Source organism: Nesoenas mayeri (assembly GCF_963082525.1).
Source record: "Nesoenas mayeri genome assembly, chromosome: 3".
Classification (NCBI taxonomy): Eukaryota; Metazoa; Chordata; class Aves; order Columbiformes; family Columbidae; genus Nesoenas; species Nesoenas mayeri.
In genome coordinates, this window is record NC_137544.1 from 58207725 (window position 1) to 58222759 (window position 15035).

Genomic DNA, 15035 nt, shown 5'->3' on the forward strand with positions numbered 1-15035 from the left:
GGATTGGCTTTGGCTCTTTCCTGTTTCTTGGTGTGAGCTGAAGTTTTGCTCATAGAGCAAGCAAATCCACCAACAAGTGAGGAGCCCATTGCCATTGATATAGAAGCCCCATGGGTCTGCACTGGCTTGGTACTGGGCAGTGCAGGACCACTATAGTGCTCTGTCAGTGCTGTCCTTAAAATTTGGTCTCCACATATGTTCTGTGCTCTGAAGCAGTGTTTGCAATGTGGCAGGATCCTTTCGAAAAATAATCTGGACTATCTTGAACCGTTCATGCCCTGATCCAATCCTTCTCCCAAAATATCATGCTGACTGGGAGGCAAAAGAGGTCAGTGGTGGTAAATCTTGTCTTTGCTGTTCTGAACCACATGCTAGGATGTACATGTTCATGCAGAGCACTGATTTTGTGAATGAATGTTTCACATTCAGAGAAAATTTATAAGCCACGTCATGCTTAAAAGGAATTAGGACAATAGAGGATGCTTTTTAGTTTAATGATCTGGGAATCATAGCTTTTAAATAATTACTGTTATAATTAAATTTAGCTCTGGTAAAGTTTGTTTGCTCCTAAATATTTTGTGGTTAGTGGCATGAAGCAATCAGTTACTGTAACGAGTGGCTCAGTGGAGAAAGATGGCAAACAACACATCTGACTGCATCTAATTCCTAGCCTAAATGAACAAGTACCTTTACAGTAGATCAGGCTATCTTTAATGGGCACCTTCAGGTTCTCTTTTGGAAGATGTTATTTTCAACTCAACTAAAGTGCTGCAGTTCTGTTCACTTTCTTTTCAAAATATATGAAATGGATGGGAGGGCTTGTTTTTCACTGACGAAAGAAGAATGATTCTTGCATCTTGAAGTCCCTTCACACCATTAAAGGTAGTTGCAGCTATACATTTAGAATTCTGCAGTATCCTGCACTGAAAGAATGATTGGAAGTTGGCTATCCATTTTACCAGTAATACTTTTTTCTCCTTCAATAGGACAAATGGGTTTCTGCTACAGAAGATACCTCCAGCTGTTTACACAAGGACGTTCGTATTCCTTTTAATCATAACCAGACATGTTTGTTTTACAACAGTCATCCTCACCTAACTTATGGATTCCTTTCTCCTCCAAGTAAGTACATTGCCTAGAACATATCTGATTTAAATAATTTGTAATGTAGTAGGTGTAGTCTTTTATAGATGTTCTTGATAACTAATCAGAGTATGAAACAGTAGTTGCTGAATTGTTGCAGTTCACTTCAACATATGAATAAGAAAAACATTTTAGGTGCGTCAGAAGTCAGGTTGTCCAAGGTCATTTAGTGCTTCCTAGAAGCTTAGGAGCTTGTCAGGTTTCTGAAGTGGCATCTCATAAAAGAAACTGGAAGGAACATGTAAACCTTGATTCAAGTCTGGCAAGCTAGTAAGTTGCAAATTCACTTTGTATGACAGGTGTTAGTTGGAACTATCCAAAGTAAAATTTGGGGAAGTTTCATTAAGTAATAACACAGTTTTTAAAGTTTATTTTCTACTTGAAATATACTGTTGTGTGCAATGTATAGTCTTCAGTAAAGCAATTCAACATTGGTCAGAAAAATGTAGCTCTGATTCTCAAATGTATTACAAAACACAGCTGTTTACAAGTGGTTAAATTGTTTGTAAACTGTTGCTGACCTGATTTGGAAGGATTTTATGCTCACTGTACAGGATGAAGTGCTGAGTAGTAGGTTATTTAAACATCCACATCAAGTGCAATTTGCAAAGTTCCAGTAGAGCTTCTATTTTTATATCTAGATTCTATTTATATCTACTTGGGCTGACTCTCATTAAAGGAGTTTTATTCCATTCCCCACAATTCAAAAGCATGTTCTGATATTTTTTTTTTTTAATCTAGTGAAAATTTGTTCATTGTATGTTTGATAAGTGCAATTGCTGCTGCTGCTTGTAAGATTTATTTTGGATGAGACCCATCATGTACTGAAGTTAGTACTTAGACTCACATCAGCTTTGGAACATGAAGTTACGTCAGCTTCACCTAATGTTATTACACCAATCTTTGAAAGTGTGAAAACGCAAGTTTAAAGTAACAAACCCAAGTAATGAATTGCTTTTATGTTTTAGATTTTATGACAGATGGAAGGAAGCCTCACTATGATGCCTTGCTTACCAGCAACATTGTGCCAATGTATCCTGCATTTAAAGGTATTTTATTTGTATGCGTATTCTATGTGCACAGCTGAATGTAAGAAAGACTGCTGATTTTTCACTTGCTTTGAAACCATGCAAATGATCCCTGATTCACTTGCCTCTGTAAAATAAGACCTCTCCCAACTGCAGGCTTCTTGCTCCAATGAAAAGTTCCTTGAAGTAGGATTATCACTCTTGTGGAAAAAGGCCCACCGTTGAGCTTGTGTTTCCTAATCAACTGGCTCATTACAGGGGAGCATATTGTGTCTCCCATGTAATGCCCAACATTTTTGTTTTCGTTTCCCTACCTACCTAAACAGGGTTTTATACTGAACACGTTCTGGAGAACCCAGATAACATATATAATTATGTGAGTTAAATTCATTTCCAGCTTAGGAATGTTTTCTAGACACAGATGTGTTTCCAGGCAGGAATCTAGAGTCACAGTCACTAAGGAAATGGGAAGATAATCATGTTAGGCTGAGGGAGCTGGGTCTCTTTAGCTTGGAGAAGAGGAGACTGAGGGGTGACCTTATTAATGTTTATAAATATATAAAGGCTGAGTGCCACGAGGATGGAGCCAGGCTCTTCTCGGTGGCAAACAATGATAGGACAAGGGGTAATGGGATCAAGCTGGAACACAAGAGGTTCCACTTAAATTTGAGAAAAAAACTTCTCAGTGAGGGTGACAGAGCACTGGAACAGGCTGCCCATGGGGGCTGTGGAGTCTCCTTCTCTGGAGACATTCAAAACCCGGCTGGACATGTTCCTGTGCGACCTCACCTAGGTGTTTCTGCTCCAGCATGGGGATTGGACTAGATGATCTTTTGAGGTCCCTTCCAATCCCAAACATACTGTGATACTGTTTGTAGTAGAAAATATATGAAGACCTGGGCTTTCCTGGGTGAGAAAGAATGTGAGGTGGTTGGCTGAGGGAGACTGAACATATTCCTGATAAAATGAAGGATAATTATGGCACTTTGTCTGGACAAAAGAGATGTCCCATTTTGTAATGGAATAGTGGTCAACTCTTAACTGTGACTAAAAATATCGTATTGGTAAGATACTTCCCAGCTCATAGGTGTGTGTGTACAAGCTTGCCAGGCTGACCTAATAGTGGGGCAAGACACAGGCAGGCACAGTCTTCTCTCATCTTCCCAAGGCCACAAGGGAGCAGTGTCACTTTGCCTCAGCCAGGTTTGTGGTTAGGGTCACTGTGAAACCTCAGTGCCAAGAGATACTGCAGTGCATGCTGCTGCTCAGTTAGGTGCAACCTTTATAAATACCTGTATAACTAATTATTTTCCTAGCTTATCACATCTGTTAATATTCCACTGAAAACACTGCGAATTATTATTAACAGATTCTACCTTGGAGATTGTTTCCCTCTTCCGTTTCTGTGTTTCAGTGTTATGGAACTACTTCCATCAATATCTGCTACCTGAATATGCTGCAGCCAGGAATGGTGTCAATATAGTCGGCGGACCTGTGTTTGATTATGACTCTGATGGGCTCTATGATACCCCAGAAAAGGTGAAAAGGTGGGAACCTTTCACATTCTCATCCTATGATTCTTTTCTTGGCTGGTCAGATGACCCTAAGCAGATACACAAGTGTAAAGCTAAGAAATAAGCAAGAAGCACAAATAGAAAATGTACCCTCAAAATGTGTCACCCTAAAACCTTGTCGAGGGTTAAGATTGCGGGGTGACAATAAAACCCTCGCAGATGTATTGTTAACCCCCTCTTCCCTCCCACTTCCCCCTTTCGCCCCTCCCACTCCCCCCTTTTCACTAAGGAGAGGCAATTGGGAGGAAAAGAAGAACAGAGAGAAGAGAGTTGGAAAAAATTAAAGATGTTTTACTAATGCTACTAATAAGAATAGAGAAAATAATACAAAATATACAAAACCAATCTTGAAAGTCTCAGCAACTGCAGAGCCAGCACCCAAAGTCCTGGATTAGACTCCACAGCCAACCAGAGCTGGATTCAGTCTCTCACTAGGCCTCAGTTCGCAGGGACGACTAGCAAGGTCCTCTCCTAATGTTGGCCATAGGGAGAAGAGAGCGAGATCCTCGTGATCTCCCATTTTATATGAAGTATTCACATGAATGGAATGTTATACACAGTTGGTCAGTTGTTCCTCGTCGCCCCTCTCGCGAGATGTCCATCCATGCTTATCAATAAGTTTGCATTCCATTGCTAGGTTTTACCAAAACATGTGTCTGGTTCTCCAGGAAAATGCAGTTAATATGAAGGCTTTAGCTGACAGGCAAAATTCACTGAAAGAGAAACTTGTTTTTAACAAAACCAGGACAAACCTGAAGGTGAAGTGTAAGAGAAGCTGGTGCTTGTGGAAGAAGGGCTGGTGCTAGCCCGAAATCTTATGACAATGTCTCTGGGAGTGGATGGGGCATGGCCTTATCCCTGGTGTCATGGTTGACACTTCTTGGGCTGGCAGTGTTCTGCTACCAATTTGTGAGTACAAATAGGCTGTTTAGCAAAACTGGTTCAAAAGAGCAGGCAGATAGTTTTATGGGCTCAGGTTGAATTCTCCATCTACTCTGGATTCTTACACATTTATGATAAATGAGTTTGTTGTTGTATGCCATCAAACTTGTTACTTAGATCACTCTACAAGCCAAACCTGGTTAGCAAAATAGTAATCTGGAATTTCCTTCCAGGCCTAAGTTTTCTTTGGTCTAAGCATGTGGATTGCTAAAATTGTTATGCCAGAATATAGCTGATTGCTGTCATTTGTTCTTTATGCAAGTATGATTTGGTGAATTTACAGAAAGATCTTTTGTGTTTCAGGCATCCCAGTAATTCAGAAGTTGCAGTTCCAACTCATTTCTTTATTGTGCTGACTAGTTGTAAAAATACTTCTGAAACTCCTCTGGAGTGTGAAGGGTCTCTAGATGCCTTGTCTTTTGTTTTACCTCACAGAGAAGACAACAGTGAAAGCTGTGCAGTAAGTAGTCTGTTTGGTCCCCACAAACATCTGAAGTCAGGCTTGAGCTTGATTTGCTTGTCTATCAGTGATTAACCAGTTAAAGACTGTAAAAACAGTACAGTCTGTCATGATCATCCTGGGATAGAAGACAGTGTTGTTGTGAACAGAATTATGTTAAAGTCTGTGTGCTCAAATGTGAAAATGGAAGTTATCTGTTCAAAGAGCAAAACTTATAGCTCGCGGGGTACATTGAGTCAGAGTACATTGAGACCATCAGTGTGATATATACGTAGACTTCTGTAGTGCAAATATCCAGTCAACAGCTGAGAAGGATGAAGAACTTGTAGATGATGAGTCATCCACAAAAAAAAAAAGTCAAGGCCAGGCCAAATGCATACCCAAAAGGAGAAAACCCAGGTGTTCCTGAAGAGCATTGGTTGCTTCTAGTTTGGGTACCCTCACATCATGATGGAAATGCACATATCTACACTCCATAGAAACCAGAACAAAGTGTGGAAAGTGTGCAGACCTGTCCTGCAATGAGGAATTAGACAAGTCACTGCCCAAGTCAGGCCCAGGTCTCAGAAACAGTTTTACCATAGAGGTGAGGGATAGGTGCTGGACCTCACCTGCCATTTCCCATTATCAAGAACTTCCACTGATGCAGCTACAAGTTCTGTATACTTGAGGAAGTAACAGCAAGTACTAAACTCAGGCCACCTTATAGCTATTTGTAATCCAGTGCTCTTTTTTTCTTTGTCTTTTTTTGAAGATGTTTGCCAACTGTTACTGCGTTCTGTCTTTGTGAAACAACAAAATGTCCTTTTGATGTCAGAAAGAAAAAGATGTTTTACAAACCTCTGTTTTTGTTTTTTTTTTTTCTCCTTTGTCCCAATAGGATGGCAAGTCTGAGTCCATGTGGGTTGAAGAGAGAATGAAGTTTCATACAGCTCGAATCAGAGATATAGAATTACTTACTGGACTCAGCTTCTATCAAAACAGAAAACAGCCAGTATCTGAGATTTTACAGTTAAAAACATATTTACCAACTTTTGAAACAGTCTGATTTTTTCCTATGGAATGCTGTTGTCCATTTCACAACCCATTTGTAAATAGACTGTTTTTAATTAATGAAAACTTTTTTTTTTTTTTTTTTTTTTAAATAAGCTGGAAACAATTATTAAGTACTCTTGACCAAAATGCCAGTAGGGAGGAGAGGGGGTGCCATATTTGTATCTCAGGGACTCCTGATGGACTGTGTATGTAATACAGGATGGCAGCTCCTGTCATTCCCACTTGAATGTGGTAGAGCCATGTCCATTATTTAATGTTAGCAGCATTTGATCATCATATTCTGAGACACGAACAAAGATGTTATCTTTTATATGCACTGGAGAGGAAGAAGTTTAAAAAGCATGGGTTATGATCAATATTCTACTTTAAAAATACAGATAATTAGCAAATACAATTTTGGGAAATAATTACATTCGTGTTGACCATTGAAATAAAAATATCAGCACCTCTCACTCCAGTTTTCCTTGAAACATGAATTACATTCTGAGATTTGGGTGTCATAAAATAATGCAGCATTACAGTGCAAGAAGGTATACTGAGGTTAGCAAGAAATGTAACTGAAACTTCCCCAACACAGTAAAGATGCCTCGAGATGTTGCTGCCCTCTGGTGTCTCCAACACTGAAGGAAGATTTGATGCATAATTTGATGCATGTTGTATATATATCCTCAAAATGAGCAGGAATAGGATGCATCAAGTGACCTGCAGATCAGAAGGAATTAATTCAGGAACATCACTGAGCTCCGAGGAATAATTATCTTTCTTCAAATTAAACTTAAATTTGATGAAAAGATTGTTCTTTCTTAAAGCAAAGATGTCTTTTGAAATTAGGTGCATGATTTTGTCAGGTATGGTTATGTAATCCCACTTCTGTCAAGAAAAGGTGATTTTAGACTAAGATTGTTACCTTAGTTAGAAAGATAAGATGATCTTCCCTAATGGCACATCGCATCACTACAGTAAATGCCCACAGGCCCTTCAGTTGTCTCTTGGCAGTAAATGACCAGATCCTTGCTGCATTAGTAGCTTTTAGTGCTACATCATCTGAATTCCAGCTCACCTGAGTTACCCATCCTGGATGCAGAAACTGCCAGATGCAAATTATGAAGAAGCAAGTAATGAGCTTTCTTGGAAACTTTCAGGCAACACAAACAGCTGCTACAGGCACTCAAGAGTGTAGGAACTCCCTCCTTTTCCAGTACACATACTATCACCTTTGTAATTCACCCACTCTCTCTGAAGCTGATGAGCCAGAATTGGCTCTGTTACATATGAAGTTTGGCATAGTCAGTTACACATTTATGTTCTTCTCATTTAAAAAGAAAATACATCACGCACAAGAATGTTAGAAGAATGAAGAGCCTGTGACTGAGCAAAAGCCTTTTACCTTACAGCTTGGTCAGGGAATGTTGGAAGCTGGATTCAAAGCCTGCTGAGGTCAGTGGAAGCTTTCCCATTAACTTCAGTTTGAGTGGGCTAAAATCCTGGGACCATCTTTTCTTTTAACCAAATGTATTTTCTTGATCTTCTGTTACAAGCATGATTTTTTTTTTTCTTAAGTAGTTTCACTGTGTGAAATTTAATTGTGTTGTAGCAACCTCACATTATGATACAACTGTGACAGCATTATTCAGTGTAACTGCTTTGTAACATTGCTTGTGACCAATAAAACCATCAGAAGTAGTATCCTGTTCTGACCGTTTCTTTACCAAATGCTACAGGCTGGTTAAACATGGGTGCAGATACAGAGCAGTATTTCCCTTTTTTTTTTGGGGGGGGGCGGGGGGAAGGGGTGGAGTGGGAACTGCTTCAATCCCTGCTCTTTGAGTTGCAGACAACTTCTCTGACTGGAATGTTGAAGTTACATTCATTATTGGAAGAGGAAGGTGTGAAGAAAGATGGTCAAGAGCTGGTACTTTCTCCTGAACACAAATGACAGAGATGTTAACATCTTCAGAAAGTGAAGCAATGGCAGCTTCGGTTAAGAGGCAGGGCTAGCCCAGCTCCTGGGTAAAGATGGAACAGGGTACATTTCAGGGAGCAGATGACTCCTGATTTGACCTAGGGAGGGTTTTGAAAGGGAGAGTGGCTGTGAAGGCTACTGTGGCCATCAAGAGAGGGTAGTGGTTGAAAGGGGTTTGGGATGTGGCTTTGCCAGAAATTGACAACTCAACTTGACAAGGAAGAAAGCTCTTCTCATTTAATCTTGGTGTAAATAATTCTGCTTCTTTTATTTCTTCATCTTTGCTTTTTAGATACGTTTATAACAGTGGCGTCAGAGCATTGTGAATAAATGCTTGTGCTAGTCATGGTGTCCGATGGCTGGCAATACCACAGGATGGCAGATACTGGGCTATGTTTTTGAAGCCCGATGTGCCCCAAGGAACATGCTACAGCCACCATCAAACTCATAATTCTGAAAAAAACCTACAGCTTTGTCTATCTGGATGTAAAATAGTCTCTGTTTCAGCTGATGAATGGTGTCAGTGCTCCACTGAGTGTTCTTGGTGAAGCTGGAAGGTGCCATAGCGATACTGTTGCGACATGACTGTCAGCGTGACTCAATGTAGCTGCTTCTTAACATGAACTTCTGTTTAGTCTGGCCTTCCTGCAGGTAAAAATGAAGGGGCAAACTGAAGGTCATTGGTCTGGATGTGCCTGGCAGTGTCTTGTGTCACCAGGCATTCTCAGGGAAGGCACCAGGAGATGCTGTAGGCTGCAGCTGGTGCCCACTGATAGGGGAAAAGTGCTGACAAGTCTCCATCTCCTAAGCAATAGTGTTTGCTTAGGGTAAGGAAAGGATGGCTGAGGAAGGGAGAGGTAGGAGCCTTCACAGATGTCAAAGATTGTTCACAGGTGGACAGAGCTAATCAAGTCCTTGTCGCTGTTACGTTCAGGAAGAAAGGAAAAAGGGCCTGAAGGCGCAGCAGGGGACATCTGGTTGAGGCATGGGCCATCTGTCTGTGGGATGAGTTAAGCAACGGTGTGGGCTGGTTACTTAAGGAATGAAATGGGTTGTGAAATTATTTTGGTCAGGCAAAGGTTAACATACCTGAGAAGCTGATGGCTCTTTGTGCAGTAGGAATAAGCAGTGGAACAGAGGACATCTCAGCGTGGTTTTGCTGCTGAAAACGTACATGGAGTAACCGTGTGGTAATTTGCTTGACTAATGCGTTACAGGTTTCTTGCTCTTAATTATCTCAGGACATACTACATTTTAAAAAGCAAATGAAGCAATATCTAGGTGCCTATATTTGAGTTGGGCCTGCTCTGGCAAATCTGTTCTTGACACATCGAGCCTGCACTAAACCACCGTGTCCAGCCTCATGCACCACAGATGTCCATTGACAGGACCTGCCCTGTCTCATCTGGCAAGTGGGTGGCCTGGGCTTCTGCCTTGTCTTTGAGCAGATCCAAAGTACAAAATTAGCCCTTTAAATGCAAGGTTATAAATCAGGCTTAGCAAGCTGGAAGGAGCTACCCCTCTGCTGCATGGGGGAGGGGGCACCCACTTTTCCAGGAAAATGACATTCATGAGGACCAGAAGACAAAAAGAAATATAAAAGAAAGCCTAAATCTGTGGCTCTGTGGTTAGGGCACTCAGCTGGGAGGAAAGAGCTCATTTCTGACCTCCCTCTTCCAAGATGTCCCACAAAGCTCAAGCCTGTTGCTGAGGAGGCACCTGTGTCAGGATCAGGTGCCCATTGTACCACTCAAGAGTGGATGCTCAGGGGTGACAGCACTGTGAGGGACTTGTCCTATGTCAGAACCTCAGGGAAGCTGCTATGACACTCTGTGCCCACAGTAGCACTACTAACAACGTTTGGAAACCATCCCAGGACTCATGGTGAGCACCATACTTAGCTCTCTTACTGCTGTGGTAAAATGTTTTTGCCCTTCTGAGGAGTTCAGGGACCGAGTTAGCGTGAGCCCAGCAACTTACTGAACAGAAGTTTCCATATATTTTTGTTTGGGTACAACCATCACCAGTGGCAGCAGCAGTAGTGACTCCTGCTTACCCTAGTACACCCTGTGGCGATGTCTGTGAGGTGTTGGAGCACTACACTGAGGTGGCTTGTGTACCATGAGCAGTACATCTACCACAGTTCAGGAACCTCCATATTACAGGAAACCAGTCCAGGTTTGTCATACTGTGACTCAGATGCCTTTGGAAAGGAGTCCGAGTCCCTCACTGAACCGTAGTGAGTCACCACACCAGCCCCGGGCCTCAGGAAAGGCTGCTATGGAGACCATGGACAAACCTGCAATAATTATGGAAGCCTGGCAACAGATTTTAAAGAATGCCTTTGCAAATTATGATATTCCTCCTCAACCACAACATGTGTTAAATTTGCGTTGCCCTTTATGGCAGGTTTAGTCCTTTCTGTTTTTAGTTTCTCTGCTGAAATAAAATTGATACAGAGGGATGGAAAAATTTTGAGTCACTCCAAAGCTCCTGACTGATCTCCCCCTGATCAGAAGGCAGTGGAAGCACCCTTTGGGGTAATGTCCATAAGGTACACATGAGTGGCTGGAAGTCAGTGTAGATGGTATTCATGGCACTCTGGAAAAACTGCACTTCAGCACCAGCCTCTGTCTGGGGCCTAAGAGATAATTTGTTTCTCTCTCTTCCTATCTCTCTGTTCTGGAGACTTGACCTTTGCTGTCCTGTAACTGTATCAGAGCTTTGAATTTCTGAGTGGTAGAAAGGGCACTGCTTGGGGATGATGAATTTGCTTTTCGATGTTATTCCTGTGGGCTGCGTAAGATGACACAGTCCACTACAAAATTTTAATTATACTCTTTGTCACAGTGCTGTAGCTAAGTGAATACTGTACCTAGTCCCTTTACACTGGAGAAAAGAATGATGTACACTTGGTTCTGCTGCTCAAAATAAATTATTTAGGGAAGTGTGAAGTTTGATAATCATGTATGGATATGATTTACTTCGAACGAATAGTGAATGCAGCTGCATTTGCTGGTGATATCTGGCCCTCTTCTGGTCCGATATGAAATAACTTTAAAAAGATTGGTTTTACTCAGTCTACATTTTCTAAGGAAATATGGTCCCAGGATAGTAGAAATCCAGGCAAACAGCCTGGAAAAGAATGGACTTTCCTAAGCTTTTTATGAAATACTTCACATTCTTGTAATTAGCTAACACTGCTACTACAATTTTCAGAGACGAGCACTTGGAAGACTGATTTACTGGGTTATAAAGAATAAAAAGTCTGTTGCAGAATAAAGTTATACTATGACTATGACTGAAGAAAGTTTTATTTGTATAAATTATTGTATATCCTGTGTATCAGGCATACCGGGGAACTAATTACACTGCAGATGTTAACACTTTTATTTCCTTGTACAAATGACCTCAAATCACACAAAATGCTCATTGCTAACTCCCACTGCTGGCTTCAATAGAACAGAAATGCCATGTGACTCTACATCATCTACTTCACTGCTGCAGGGAATAACTGTTCTTGGGATATCTCGCAGAAATGGCTATAATCTTGGAGCTTGCATAATATAAAACAGGTTGTCCATAGCTTTCTGCAAAAAAAAAGAAAAAACAAAACCAGCAAAGCATGACCCCAGACCACTTTCCCCCACATACTGCAAGGTCAGAACTTGTTGCAGCCAAAACAGCCTGATTCAAATGGGAGAGGTGGGATGGTGTTATGACAATAAACACTCATGACTTCAGATGAAAGTTAGCTAATGGATTGAGTGGTAAAGACTGTATTTTGATTAAGTCAACATATTTTGCTGCAGATCTCAGGTTCCAGAGGACAGAACTGAGACTGATATGCTGTTCACATGGAGGATAAGAGTTTTAGCCTTATTGGACACTTCTCAGTATATACAAAGGGCAAAGCAAACAAACTTGGGAAGATCAGAAAACAACTTGAGGAAGAAGGCACCAATTGTTAGACATACTCACTATCTGGCTCCCAGTCCTTAGCAGGAGTGTCTTTTAAAATGGCTTGCAGACTACACAGCTTTGTCACCTGAGGACATAGCTGTAGCTTGGGGAATAAAGTTGGTGATCGTCATTCCAATTCAGCACCTGATGAAAACTTCATTCAACACACTTAGCTTCTTTACATCTAGCTCCTTGAGTATAGAAAGTGTGGAGATTCCTGCTACATCCAGAATGAATTCTTCTCAATGACAATTTGCCAAAGCATCATCCATGCCAAAATAAAGCTTATGAAAGATGGACATTTTTGGCACCAAAGACATAATGGTGAATCCAAAGCATTACAAGAAAAAGACCCACCTACAAGAAAATGGCATGAGGAACTTGATATCAGAGTCCACAAAAATCATGGAGCTGTAGATATTTCAGCAGGGCTGCAACTGTCCCATTACCAAAATGCCACCAAAAGAGGGGCAGTACCTTGAGAATTGGAGGGAAAAGATCTATTGGTTGAGAACAATCACATGACTTTTTTAAAAATAAAAAGCAATTATTCTGAAGACTGTTTTGGTCTGAAAGACTTGGATAAATATGTAAAAAGGAAGTAATTTCCACTATTAATGAAAAGATAAATTTAGGGGACTTGGTAGTTGGCAAACACCTTCCTAAAACACCATCTTTCAAAACAGAACATACATTGATTTTAGCCCACTGTTTCGAAGACGGTTTTCTCAGACATGTGATATATAGCAGATGTTGATGGTATAAGATATGGTACCTTATGTAGGTGATGGTTTTGTTGAGGTGTGTGGGTGTCAAGAATTTCAAAGCCATTCTGAAAACAACTGGAACAGCAGTGCTAAGGCTGAATCACAACACAAAATACTTACATGGGGAATTTAGTGCTCGGGAGAGAAGTTAACCTGAATATTTTCTTACACCTGCTTGACTGAGCCACCTTTAACATGAAAACAAGGGGGTAGAGATATTTCTGTGTCAAGCAAACTACACAAGGAAACTTTCGCCTAATCTGGATTCTCAGACCTACAACTTGAGAGCACTACTTGTGCACAGGTTGTTATGAGATGTAACTATTGGGAGAGATTAAAAGCTGAAGAATTTAGTCATTTATGACTGACCTGATGGTGAGCACAAAGCTGGGCTGTCCACAAGCCTTTCCAAGGAGGCGGCTGGCACTAGGAGAGTGAAGAGTGTTTTCTGAACTCTGCCTGACCCACCGGTACTGATATCTCAAGGCCTCTGTGTCCTGCACCAGTCTCAAGGCTTACTGAGCATTTCCAGCCAGGTTAGTTAAGAAGTCAGTGTCAAAGGTCTGAAGTTCTGTGAAGACCCCTTGTTAAAAGTTGTTCACCTGGGAAAACTGATGTTGAGGAAACTTATCTCTAAAAAGCCTCTTTTCTTTGTTCATGCAGAAGATGAGGTGCACAGTGCTGCTAAGGAGCAGGTAATGAAAGCAATTCTCAGGTGAATGTCTGGATCTGAATGGCTAAGAATGACCAGTCCATCAGTGCTACTATTGAATAAAGGTATCATTCGAACGAGTTGTAAAAATCTTCATAAGTGTTTGTTTATGAAGGATGTATATGCAGTTAATGAACACCCAGCATTTCTTACAACTTTTTTGAGTCTAAATAATGTAGATGTCCACGTACCAGTGTTTCAGCTGAGGAGGGCAGCTGCAGTAGAGGATCCAGAGGCCAAGGCACAGCAACCCTCTTGGCCATTTGTATGTCCAAATAAATTTCACAGGAACGGGTCTCAAGTAAGGAGCTAGATCAGCATATTCTTTACAGCAAATCTGGGTTGGATCCAGAGCATGAGACTCAGAGTCCTATTCAGCAGACCAAACCTACACAAAATGGATGCGACTCACTGTCTATGCATGTTGAAGAAGTCAGTAGGGAAATGAGTTTCCTTTTCAACAATTAACTTAAAAGCTTATTGAAACATAATTCATCAACTGGAAAAAGAGATGCAGTTACATAAAATAATTCCACGGATTTTTGACAGATCCCGAGAGCCTATGTATGAACCGGTACCCACCTAAGGAGGAGAAGTCAGCTCCGCTAATTTGAAAACTTAGACCTTGGAGGGTTGATGAGTTTTTAAGAAGCATGCAAGATAAAAAGCAAGGCATTTAAAACGTACTCTTCTTTGTTATTTGCTTTAATAAATAGACCTCTTTTTCAGATTCTTTCTCCTGCTGGTGACGACTACTGTGATATATTGCGACATATTATTGTGATCTGTTCTTCCAGCAGAGGATGCCCAGCAAGGGTCTGCAAGGGGCACCTGTTCTGCTTCCAGTTCAAAGCACAGCAAGCCCAAAGCAAGATAGAGATGGGGATCAGTGGGGATCAGTGAGACCTCATCAGTGTCTTGCAGCTCATTCCAGAGGAGCCTTAACTGCATACTTGGATGTTTTACTATCTGCATCTTTAATATAGATAACAGTGATCAACAGAGTGTGTAAACGTATGGCTGAGTAATGCTTGGTGCTCAGACACACCTGTGTAGCTATTACTTCAATACTTTATGAGAAAATAAGATTCCCTACATTTCAAACAAGTCTATACTTAGCTCACCCTTCTTAACAAAATAACAGAAGTTATTTCAAGTCACTAATGAAATACCTACCACTGAAAAGAGCATAATGAATTTGTTCGTCTTCATTTATAGGCAGGCAAACTCCGTATAGAAGCAGAAGGCAGCAGCTGCTGCTGAGAGCAGCCACACGGGGTCAGGCTGACGCAGAGGACGAGCCCGGTCTCTCCCTAGGCCCGGCTCTGAGCCCAGCGGGGCCGCCCCAGCAGTAGAGCCCGGTGCCGACAGGGACCCCACTGGGCCGGTTTGGCACCTGGCATAGGATATATTCGCTGTTTCAGTGG

The 15035-nt window shown here is 41.3% G+C and overlaps 1 protein-coding gene across 1 annotated transcript in view; it reads left to right on the plus strand.

Moving 5' to 3' along the window:
- The window catches only part of ENPP1 (ectonucleotide pyrophosphatase/phosphodiesterase 1), a gene marked incomplete at its 5' end in the record, with an annotated part of 56248 nt that extends 49670 nt beyond the window's left edge, over positions 1-6578 (plus strand). The window contains 5 exons of the mRNA XM_080342975.1: positions 987-1122; positions 2112-2192; positions 3586-3718; positions 4991-5147; positions 6028-6578. Coding sequence (XP_080199101.1) covers positions 987-1122; positions 2112-2192; positions 3586-3718; positions 4991-5147; positions 6028-6195 — 675 coding nt within the window. The 3' untranslated portion in view covers positions 6196-6578. The remainder of the gene's footprint in view (positions 1-986; positions 1123-2111; positions 2193-3585; positions 3719-4990; positions 5148-6027) is intronic.
- Positions 6579-15035: the final 8457 nt, after the last annotated feature.